This window comes from Hylobates moloch, unplaced genomic scaffold (assembly GCF_009828535.3).
Source record: "Hylobates moloch isolate HMO894 unplaced genomic scaffold, HMol_V3 SCAFFOLD_19, whole genome shotgun sequence".
Classification (NCBI taxonomy): domain Eukaryota; kingdom Metazoa; phylum Chordata; class Mammalia; order Primates; family Hylobatidae; genus Hylobates; species Hylobates moloch.
Genome location: NW_026652294.1, coordinates 4,060,394 through 4,072,647, shown reverse-complemented (window position 1 = coordinate 4,072,647; position 12,254 = coordinate 4,060,394). Strand labels below are relative to the sequence as shown.

Sequence of the window (12,254 nt, the reverse complement as noted above, 5' to 3'; positions counted from 1 at the left end):
AAAAAGAAACTGCATGAAAAATGGCTGAGAGGAAGTATGCTGAAGGTTAAGAGTGAACACATTCACTGGGCTAGAAGCTTCAAGAAGGTTCACCACCACACCTCTAGTTCCTAAAGGGCAGTACCCAAAATGTAACTGAATTTCTTGATGATGTGATTATGGGTAATATTTTCTTCCTTAGATGTTACCTTAGCATCTTAGATGAAAAAAATTACAGAAAAAAAAATGTTTCAAGGGAATAGACCTGAGTTGCGCTGGCAACAATGAAGTCTCTAGGAAGTACCTCCCCAGCCTTCCCTCCCACCTGCCCTCCTCTGTGCACTACGACCAGGGCAATCACTAGGTGGCTACCCAAGGACAGCATCCTCCACTAAGGACCAGGGCTGGGCTGCCACGCCTTCATCGGCCTGGCTCTACTTTCACCCCAACTCGGCAGACCTCAGGTGAGTTTGTATAGTAGATTCCCATGCTGGCCCAGCCCGTCCAATGCAGGAAGACCTAAGGCCCAGGTTGGGGTATAAGTGTGGACCCTGGGGATGTCAGATGTCAAGAATGCCTTAACTGCTCTGGAGAAGGAAGAAGACTTCGTTGAAACATTCCTCATACAAACCCAGAGGCCCTGGAAGAAAGCAAGGGAGAGGACCGAGAAGAAGTGGTATACACAGGGACAACAGCAGCCTTGGCTGTTGCTTACTGTCTCCAAGGTGAAACTTTGGCCTGGATAGCTCCCCAGAGCCTCAGCCCAAGCACACTGGGATTCTACCAGCCAGCCTCCACCTTTGCCCTAGTAAGATCTTAGCCCACTGCTCCATAGCCCCTGCCAGCGTGAAACCAGAGGGAGGCCTTTGCATGAGTTGGGGCAGAGCATGCCCAGCAGCAATCTACCCTTGGAGCCGGCTAGCAGGCTCTCAGGCCACTAAATTCTCAGGGCCAGACTGCCCAAGCCTTACCACTTAAAACCATTCTATTCATTTTTATCATTTTCCAAAGAGCCACAGATTAACTGTTCATTTCTTTGCTCAGTAGACTACACAATCTCAATTAGAAAAGGGACAAGAGGTCAGATGGTCCTGGCCATCTTCAGGTCCCTAGAGTAGGCAAGGGCTGCACTCACAGGCCAACCCCTCCCATGCAGAGGTGTCTCTGCCACCCACACCCTTTGCCCTGAGCCCTAACACCATCAAGCCTAAAGAAATCTAGGCCGGGCGCGGTGGCTCACACCTGTAATCCCAGCACTTTGGGAGGCCGAGACGGGCGGATCACGAGGTCAGGAGATCGAGACCATCTTGGCTAACACGGTGAAACCCCATTTCTACTAAAAATACAAAAAATTAGCCGGGAGTGTTGGCGGGCGCCTGAGGTCCCAGCTCCTAGGGGGGGGGGGTGCTGAGGCGCGCTCATACGACGCTCGCGCTCGAGCGCGCTGGGGGACACAGAGAGACCCAAAAAAAAAAAAAAAAAAAAAAAAAAGAAATCTAAAGGATTCATCTTCAAAATCAGACTGGAAGCTCCCAGATTTAAACATTCTGAGCATACTAAATCATTACAAAGCATATCTTTCGTTAGTTATCCAAATGATTATGGAAATAAACTACAAATCCAATAACTGCTGATCAAATTCAGGGACTTAAAAAAAAAAAGCATGACCTTATAACCAGCATCAAGAAGAAAGCATCTACAGGAGGAAGCATGCTCCATGCTCACCTTATAACCAGCATCAGGAAGAAAGCATCTACAGGAAGAAAGCATCTACAGGAGGAAGCATCTACAGAAGGAAGCATCTACAGGAGGAAGCATGCTCCATGCTCTGCTTTGGCAAAGCAGCCAATCCATCCATGAGAACGAATTATATACAGGACAGGGGCAGGCACAGGGCAAGGGCCAGAGGCTTAGATGTGCAAAGTGGGAAAGAAAAGGAAGAGAGAAGGTGAGTGGATGAGGAAGAACAGGAAAGGAGGGCACTCACACAGGACAAGGGTGTGAGCTGGGATAGCTGAAGGCTACACAACAACCAAGTGAGGCCGCCTGGTAGACAGATGGTGCAGCTTCCAGGGAGAAGGCAGGAATGGAGACAGGTGTGGGAATCCTTCATGTCCGGCATAATCACCTATGATGCTGAAAGTAGTAGGGTCCCCAGACACAAAACAGAACAGGAGAACAGCAGGAGACCAACAAGAGTCATGTTTAAGAGTGAGGAGGAAGGAGTCGCAGAACAGGAGCGAGTGGCAGGCTGGTCACAGGACTGGGGGCTGGAACGCTGCCCGTGCTCCAAAAGCTCAGGAGGCAAGCAAGGGCCATGATGCTAGCACTGCCGAGCTAGAGGTGGGGGCAGCCTGTGGGGGGGGTGTAACATGGTTTCAGGAGAATGAGAGGAAGGGGGATTGCAAACAGGAGTTAATTATAAGACAAACCTCTTGAAGGGGAGAGGATCAAAGGATGCAGAAAAGAGTAGGCACTAAGAGGGTGCTAAGGTCCAGGGAAAGCCTTTGTTAGGAGGGGCTTGAGCCCATCAGAAGGCAGAAGTCTCTGAGATGGGGGAGCTGGGCTGTGGGGGCAGACACTGGAGGCATAAGCCCCAGAAAAGACATGGGGTAAGGGGAACATGTGGGCAATTAGGAAAAGGGACTTGAGACAAATGGAAGGCACAGGTTGGAGGGGACCAGGAATAAAGCCCGAAATACAGGTATCCAAAAGGTTAGAGACATGAATGCTAAACCAAGAGAGAAAGCAAAATATCTAGAGGGGAATGCTTGTCCTTTCCTGAGGAGCTCAGAGAAGAAAGTCCTGCTGATCCATCAGACCAGGCGCGGGGAAGCCAGGAAAGAGCAGGAGCACAGACACACTCCTTTTCTCTGTGTCCACAGATCTGCAAAGCTTAGGACCCCCTGAATTTGACAAAACCAATGCCACGATGTGACTCTACTCAGGACCCAAGGCTACACTCCCTACCTTATCACCCTAGAGCGACAGCCACTTCTGTGCATCTGCTGGCTGCCTAGAATAAGAGCCTACTAAGGAGCAGAAAAACAAGCCCAACAGCACACACATCACCTTAAAGAATAATCTGGTAGGAAGTGGAAGTGTTCAATACTCACAGGAACAATAAGCCCTTGCCAAGTCAATAAATTAGCTTCATCAACCTGGATGTTACGGAAGTTTTTCATCCCACATTTGCGGATTTCTTCAAGCTCCTGTTGATTGACAAAGCATAAAGGGGTGTCAAATAGGGGAAAGCACCACATATTAAGATCCCTCCTGATGCCCATAAATTAAACCAAGTGCCAACAATGCCAATGACAAAATTGGAGAGTGAGGACTAAACTGTGCTTGGAGTGGTTAAGGAGGCATGGAGCTGCCATGGCGGTCCCCTCTGCAAGGTCGTTGTCTCTACCCATGCCCCAGACCAAGACAAGCCCCCACCTCAGTGAACCCCCCTGAATAGGACAGGGGGAGCCATGCTTCTGCGGACGTACCACCTCCTCTTTGGGTTGGTCACCATGGCTGTTTAAATCCCTCAGCACCCTGCATAGGGCAGACACGTGGCAGGAGCTATACTGAGGTGCTGTACACCTGACACCTTCCAATCAAGATTCATTAAGCACTGATTATGCATCAGATGCTGAGAAGCTAAAGATGAATAAAACTGGGGACTGGGAACAAACCAGACACAAACGCATATCCGGTTTTCTACCCAGTGCTATAAGTGTGATTTCAGAAGGACTCCACCTCAACATGGGCACATAGCGAAGAGAACCATCCAGTCTGGACTGGGGTGGGAGTGGGGGGGTGGGGACGGGAAACCTTCACTGAGCCTGTTTCCTCAGCTGCAAAACAGACCCAGAGTGCAGAAAAGGAAAGGGAAGCCATGTTGTGGGCAACAGGACCCCTTGCAAGTATGTGGGGTTATTGTTGTATAAACAGTCAATGCAGCAAGTGCCATTTTACCCAGAAAGCACAACTTTACGACTTCAGGGTCCTGCCTGAGATGTCTTCAGAACTGTCTGTCACCTGTTTTTCAGCTGTGCATCAGCCTGACATTTCCCATTGCCTCCAACACCTCAGTGAATGCCTGGCAAGCGCTATAACCCAAACCACCCAGCAATGCCCTCCCGCCAGAGCACCAGCCTCGCCAACATTCCTCCACTCTGACACATGGAGTGCCACTCTACCCGTCTCAGCCTGGCCTCCCATCCAGTGGCACAAAAGCCGCCTCCAGACCTGTCAGGCACCTTCTCTTCTGCAGCCCGAGCACCATCCAGCTGAGCCCTGCCTCCTTTGCCAGGCTGCTTCCTCTGGCCCAGCTCCAGCACCCTCCAGAACCTGTTTATATGGTACTTCAACTCACAGTGGCATGGGGGCTCCCTATCAGCCCCCACATCAAGCCTAAAAGATCCTTGCACCTCATACTTCCATCACACAGTGGTAGTTTCAAAGGCACCCTGAGGCTACACAGGCAGGGAAGGAAACAATTTGCAAGGAAGGGGGAACCGGAGCCCAGGTTACTGGTTCTGAGTAGGAAGATGTGCTGGGCGCCCGGCCCAGAGCAGCAGAGAGGGAGAGCGCAGTGAATGAACACACGGAAGAGGTGGAACACACTGGTGCTTCATAGCAGGCAACAGGCACAAGTTTCCCCCCACAGGGTGCTCCTGCCTGTCACCCTCATCTGCCCACCACAATCACCTGGACTTGGACCCAGCCCCAGAAATTCTGGTCCAGCAAGTGTGGGTGGAGCTTGAACACAGGGATTTCTCACAGGCTGTGCCTGTGGTGAGAGAAGAGGCACTTCTGGGAGCGATGACGGATCCATTTCTCCCTGAGGAAGCATTAGTGGCATGGGCTGCAACCTCCTGCAGTGAGGAATGGGGTGGCCTGGCCCCTCTCCACCTGCATGAGGCCCCTCTTTCCCTGCATAAGGAGGTACGGAATCTGAGGGACCACTCCAACCTGCCAACTGCCACCTGGTCCTCCTGCTCACAGGACTCATAAGAAATGTTCCCCTGGGGATTATGAAGCCTGGGCAGACTCAGAAAAGGGAAGAGATCTCACACCCACACTGCCACCTCCTTCCACTCTCCAAATAGAATGTAAGCTCAACGAGGGCAGGGATCAGGAAGCCCTGCTCCTGCCAGGGCCTGGCTCACAGTGGTGCTCAAACATGTGCTTAATGACCAGGTTGGTGGGTGGATGTCCGGGACGCTGGGGCTTTGGGAGGAAAAAAGAATCTGGGGTGGGAAGGATTTTCTATAAATACAGTTCCAATGCTGTTTGGCTTTTTTGACCTTGGCTCAAGATACTAGAGTAAGATTCTTGGCTAAGGACAGGATATACCATGCATGTCCCTTAAGGCTGGAGTCCTAGCAAACAAAATGTTTTAAACCAAATACAGATAGGAAAAAAATATGCCAGACAGAACTTTGAAACTAGACAACTAAAAAAAGAAGAAACAACAGTGAAGATATCTAACATTCATGGGAGAAAACAAATTTTAAAATCATCTGTAAATATACTTTATATACTTTATGGTTTCAGAAATCCACACTCCAACACTATAAAGTATGGGTGATGGCTGGGTGCGCTGGCTCACGCCTGTAATCCTAACACTTTGGGAAGCCAAGGTGGGTGAATCACCTGAGGTCAGGAGTTCGAGACAAGCCTGGCCAACATGGCGAAACCCCATCGCTACTAAAGTACAAAAATTAGCCAGGTGTGGTGGTGGGCGCTTGTAATACCAGCTACTCGGGAGGCTGAGGCAGGAGAATCACTTGAATCCGGGAGGCAGAGGTTGCAGTGAACTAAGATCGCATCACTGCACTCCAGCTTGGGTGACAAGAGCGAAACTCTGTCTCAAAAAAAAAAAAAATAAAGTAGGGATGATAAACACAATGTAAATTTCACAAGAATTACAAAAATATGGCAAGATGGAACTCAACTGTAACATGAGAGTGAAAAACTGTATCTTGCTCAAGAAAAAGGAAAGGAAGCAGTCAGTGAGGAGCACTAAGGGCAGGGGTGCAGAAAGGACACTTACTGGTGCTTTGGTATCAAGGAGATCCAGGGGATCCACAGACAAAGATAAAAGCAATACTGCCATGGGAGTGAGCCACACACCTGGCCAGAAAGAAGAATGGGCAACCCCGAGGATGCTAATGACAGCAGGGTTGGGAAGCTCAGAGGATCCAAAGTAGGATTATCAGATGAACTCCCAACTTACCTTGCCGTCAAGTTAAGCTCTCCAAAGACAGAAGAGGCAACCTCCTTTACATAATTCTAACCAACAAGGAAGAACTGATTATAAGGCAGAAGTGAGAGAAACAGGCAAACAAACAAACAGGCCCTGACATCTTCAGAGAATGATGAGCATCCCATAGTAGAAAGTTTCGCAACAGGGTGTTGCCGGCATCCAGATACAACTCTGCACTTAAGCCTCCCAAGCTCTTACCCTGAGACAGATGCCAGGCACTGTGATCAACCCACCCCAATTTCCCAACGTCCTCTACAGCTTCCACTGAGAACCACGGGCACTATGAGTGGCCAGGATGCTAAAAGACCTGCATTGCACAAGACGGTCCTGTGGACAGAAACTATTTAGCCCAAAATGCCAATCATGCCGGGTGCAGTGGCTCACGTCTGTAATCTCAGCACTTCGGGAGGCCAAGGTGGGTGGATCATGAGGTCAGGAGATCAAGACCATCCTGGCTAACACGGTGAAATCCCGTCTGTACTAAAAATACAAAAAATTAGCCGGGCGTGGTGGCAGGCACCTGTAGTCCCAGCTACTAGGGAGGCTGAGGCAGGAGAAAGGTGTGAACCTGGGAGGCGGAGCTTGCAGTCAGCCAAGATTGCGCCACTGCACTTCAGCCTGGGTGACAGAGCAAGACTCCATCTCAAAAAAAAAAAAAAAAAAAAAAAAATTCCAATCATGCCTCCACTGAGGAAAACAACTTCAAGAAGATAAATTCAGGCCAGGCACAGTGGTTCACACCTGTAATCCCAGCATTTTGGGAGGCCAAGGCGGGCGGACTGCTTGAGCCCAGGAATTCAAGACCAGCCTGGCCAACATGGCAAAACACTGTCTCTACTAAAAAAAAATACAGCCCGGGCGCAGTGGCTCACGCCTGTAATCCCAACACTTTAGGAGGCCAAGGCAGGTAGATCACGAGGTCAGGAGTTCAAGACCAGCCTGACCAAGATGGTGAAACCCCATCTCTACTAAAAATACAAAAAATTAGGCGGAAGTGGTGGTGGGCACCTATAATCCCAGCTACTTGGGAGGCTGAGGCAGAGAACTGCTTGAACCCAGGTTATAGTGAGCCAAAATTGCGCCACTGCACTCCAGCCTGAGTGACAAAGCAAGACTCTGTCTCAAAAATAAATAAATAAAAACAAAAAATAAAAAAAAGTAGCTGGGCATGGTGGTGCACGCCTGTGGTCCCAGCTACTTGGGAGGCTGAGAGGTGAAAGTGGAAGAATCACCTGAACCCTGGCAGTCAAGGCTGCGCAGTGAGTCAAGTCAAGATTACAACCACTGCACTCCAGCCAGGGCAAATGGAGTGAGACCCTATCTCAAAAAAAAAAAAAAAAGAAGAAGAAAAATTGGAATCATTCAGAGATCAGTTCCATCTGAATATCTGTGGCTCAAAAGGCCAGATGACTCAAACCCTCAAGATGGTTGTAAACCCTCAAGCAAAACTGTGCCCCGATAACTGAGAATGGTCCTGACAGTGAAGAATTAGGGAAGGAATTGAAGGAAACCAATGTAAATTCCAAGAAGTGGAATTCAAAAAGATGTTACAAATGACAGAAGAAAGGACCTGATAAAAACCGCAAGAGCAGCCCAGCTCTAGAACAGAGTTAGGAAGACCAAAGCCAAGAATGACAGACGCTTACAAATAACACTCCCACAAAGGTTTGTTTCAGTTCTGCTCAGAGCAAGAAGCAACCCAAGTCAGCTGCTCAGGGCTGATGGTGCAGTGATGACAAATGGAGAAAGAGTTCAAGGGAAAGCACCAGGCAGCTCACACGTTCCTTCTCTTGATGGGGACAGCAGGCTTCCCAACCAGGGAAGGTGGTGCAGGAGAAAGAGAGCAAAGCTTCTCAGAATAAGGTCCACTTTGGAGCCCAAGTAGACTTCAGTGTATAGAGGGAAACTGAAAGAGCCCAGGGGTGCCACCTAGCTCTTGAAAATGGAAAACACCCATGCCCCAAACTCAAGCCCAGAGAGCTTGATGCCCACTCCAGGGCAAAGTGTGGAGCACGGCAGAGAGGGACAGTTACTTAACAGCTTTGCAAGCACTAACAGGAGAGATGGGCCCTGGGCCCCAGCAGAAGACCACAGACTCAAGTCCTGAGAGGAGATGGGAGAACAGGAGACTGCTGTGTACAGCCAGTGCTCAGTCACACAGCTCAGATGTACACACCTGCATCTTGGCAAAGCAGTTAACAAAGTTCCTCTTTTGCTTCTTTTTGGGGTCTACAGTGAGGCCTAGAAAACTGTTCAAAATCTCCCCAGGTAACCCTCACACAAGGCCAGGTTTCAGAACCCCTCAGGAGCCACTAATCAAGAAATCTAGGCCAGGCGCAGTGGCTCACGCCTGTAATCCCAGCACTTTGGGAGGCTGAGGAGGGCGAATCACAAGGTCAGGAGATCGAGACCACATGGTGAAACCCCGTCTCTACTAAAAATACAAAAATTAGCTGGACATGGTGGCGCATGCCTGTAGTCCTAGCTACTCGGGAGGCTGAGGCAGGAGAATAGCTTGAACCAGCGAGTCAGAGGTTGCAGTGAGACGAGATCGCGCCACTGCACTCCAGCCTGGTGACACAGCGAGACTCCGTCTCAAAAAAAAAAAAAAAAAGGAATCTATGCCAGCGCCAGGTGTGGTGGTTCATGCCTGTAATCCCAGCATTTTGGGAGGCCAAAGCAGGTGGATCACTTGAGGCCAGGAGTTTTGAGACCAGCCTGGCCGACATGGTGAAACCCCGTCTCTACTAAAAATACAAAAATTAGCCGGGCATAGGGGTGGATGCCTGTAGTTCCAGCTACTCGGGAGGCTGAGGCATGAGAATTGCTTGAACCAGTGAGACAGAGGTTGCCGTGAGCCAAGATCACACCACTGTACTCCAACTCCAGCCTGGGCGACAGAGCGAGACCCTATCTAAAAAAAAAAAAGAAAAAAAAAAAAAAGGCCGGGCGCAGTGGCTCACACCTGTAATTCCAACACTTCAACACTTTGGGAGGCTGAGGCGGGTGGATCACTTGAGGACAGGAGTTCGAGAGCAGCCTGGCCAACATGGTAAAACCCTGTCTCTACTAAAAATACAAAAAGTAGCCGGGCATGGTGGCAGGCTCCTGTATTCCCAGCTACTTGGGAGGGTTAGGCTGGAGAATCACTGGAACCCGGGAGGTGGAGGTTGTGGTGAGCTGCGATCACGCCACTGCACTTGAGCCTGGGTGACAGAGCAAGACTCCGTCTCAAAAAAAAAAAAAAAAAAAAAAAAGGCTGGGTGCAGTGGCTCAAGCCTGTAATTCCAGCACTTTGGGAGGCCGAGGTGGGCGGATCACTTGAGGTCAGGAGTTCGAGACCAGCCTGGCCAACAAGGTGAAAACCTCGTCTCTACTAAAAATACAAAAATTAGCTGGGCGTGGTGGCATGCACCTATAGTCTCAGCTACTCGGGAGGCTGAGGCAGGAGAATCACTTGAACCCGGGAAGTGGAGGTTGCAGTGAGCTGAGATCACGCCACTGCACTCCAGCCTGGGTGCAGACTCCCAGAGTGAGCCTCCGTCTCAAAAAAATAAAATAAATAAAATAAATCTAGGCCAGGAGCCAGGGGCAGTGGCTCACACCTGTAATCCCAACACTGGGTGGTCAAGGCAGGAGGATCACTTAAGCTCAGGATCTCAAGACCAGCCTGAGCAATACAGCAAGACCCTGTCTCTACAAAAATAAAAAAATTAAAAAATTAGCCAGGTGTGGTGATGTATGTCTGTGGTCCCAGCTACTCAGGAGGCTGACTTGGGATGACCAGTTGAGCCCAGAAGATTGAGGCTGCAGTGAGCCATGATGGTGCCACTACACTCCAGCCTGGTCAACAGAGCAAGACCCTGTCTCAAAAAAGAAAAACAAGAAAAGAAATCCAACAGCACTAGACGACCCTTCCCCCTGCAAAATATGTAGGAATCCTCCCATCCAATATTTCCAACTAAAAAAGAAAAACAAGAAAAGAAATCCAACAGCACTAGACGACCCTTCCCCCTGCAAAATATGTAGGAATCCTCCCATCCGATATTTCCAACTAAAACTCTTTGGCGCAACCCAGTAATTCCAACTAAAGCTCTTCGGTGCAACCCAAATGAGCAGTGTGCAGAATCCTACCAAGTCAGCCTGGTGATTTCCCCCTCTATGTCTTTCCCCAGGATGTCTCCTGGAAGGATGTCCCTAACTGTCCTGCCTATCACCAGCCCCACATCCCCAACATGCTCATCATTGAAAGCCTCTCTCAAATGCCTGTTCCTCTAAGGAGCTCCCCAAGCCCTGGCTAAAAGTGATGCTCCTTTCTCTCAACAGCCACTACAATGTTTCTGTACAAAATGGATAAACAGAGGTTGGATCAAGAAGAGCTGAGGAGAATCGAATGGCTTTAGAACTGGTGGCCCGGGCCAGGCGCGGTGGCTCACACCTGTAATCCCAGCACTTTGGGAGGCCGAGGCGGGCTGATCACGAGGTCAGGAGATCGAGACCATCCTGGCTAACACAGTGAAACTCCGTCTCTACTAAAAATATAAAAAAAATTAGCCGGGCGAGATGGCGGGCGCCTGTAGTCCCAGCTACTCGGGAGGCTGAGGCAGGAGAATGGCGTGAACCCCGGGGGGCGGAGCCTGCAGTGAGCCGAGATCGCGCCACTGCACTCCAGCCTGGGCGACAGCAAGACTCTGTCTCAAAAAAAAAAAAAAAAGAACTGGTGGCCTGAAGTCACCCTAGTGGGAAGTGGGCTGAGAGAGATGTAGTCAGGTACCACATATCAGGGAAGGAACGAATACAGGCTTAAAGACCAAACCTCTAAGGGTCCTTGATAGCAAAACAACACCCCAAGTCACAGAATGAAATATTTTAGAGATCCAGTAAAGACCTGGACTTGGTTCCAAACACTTAATTTTTCACCAAGTACAAGGCATGAACCTTAGCAGCAGTGTGAAAAACCGACTGGTTTAGCTGACCAATCGTTTGTGCCGTGTTTAGCGTCCAGGCTACCCTGAACTATTGAGAGCCAAATGCTGTGTCCAGTTCTGGATGCCATACTTTAGAAGACCACATCAAATAAGGGCTGCTCAGGACAAGAACAGCAAGGACTATGTCCTACTAGGAACAATCAAAAGGTCCAGGAATCTAAGGCCTAAAGCGATGTGAAGATGACACACATCTGTCTTCAAACGTTAAGAAGTTCACCTGCTGGCTGGACAAAGTGGCTAATGCCAGTAATTCCACATTTTGTTGTTTTTTGTTTGTTTTGAGACGGAGTCTCGCTCTCCAGGCTGGAGTATGGAGGCGTGATCTAAGCTCACTCCAACCTCCGCCTCCCAGGCTCAAGTGCTTCTTATGCCTCAGCCTCCTGAGTAGCTGGGACTACAGGCACGCACCACCACACCCAGCTCATTTTTGTATTTTTAGTAGAGATGGGGTTTTGCCATGTTGGCCAGGCTGGTCTCCAACTCCTAACCTCAAGGGATCCACCCGCCTCGGCCTCCCAAAGTGCTCCTGTAATCCCAGCACTTTGGGATGCTGAAGCGGGAAAATCACTTGAGGCCAGGAGTTGGAGAACAGCCTGGGCAACACAGTAAGACCGCATCTCTATAAAAAAATGAAGTGGAGGATTGCCTGAGCCCAGGAGGTCCAGGCTGCAGTGAGCCATGATCATGCCACTGCACTCCAGTCTGGGTGACAGAGTGAGACTTTGTCTCAAAAAACAAAAATAAAATAAAACTTAAAATTTAAAATTTAGGCCGGGACCAGGTGCGGTGGCTCACGCCTGTAATTCCAGCACTTTGGGAGGCCAAAGCAGGCAGATCGCAAGGTCAGGAGTTCAACACCAGCCTGGCCAATATGGTGAAACCCCATCTCTACTAAAAATACAGAAATTGCCGGGCGCGGTGGCTCACGCTTGTAATCCCAGCACTTTGGGAGGCCGAGGCGGGCGGATCACGAGGTCAGGAGATCGAGACCACGGTGAAACCCCGTCTCTACCAAAAATACAAAA

The 12,254-nt window shown here is 49.7% G+C and overlaps 1 protein-coding gene across 2 annotated transcripts in view; it reads right to left on the bottom strand.

Moving 5' to 3' along the window:
- The window catches only part of UBE2L3 (ubiquitin conjugating enzyme E2 L3), a 66,430-nt gene that overhangs the window by 36,173 nt on the left and 18,003 nt on the right, over positions 1-12,254 (bottom strand). For both annotated transcript variants that reach the window (XM_058431228.1, XM_032138715.2), the window contains exon 2: positions 3,096-3,191. In XM_058431228.1, the coding sequence (XP_058287211.1) occupies positions 3,096-3,191 (96 nt within the window). The remainder of the gene's footprint in view (positions 1-3,095; positions 3,192-12,254) is intronic.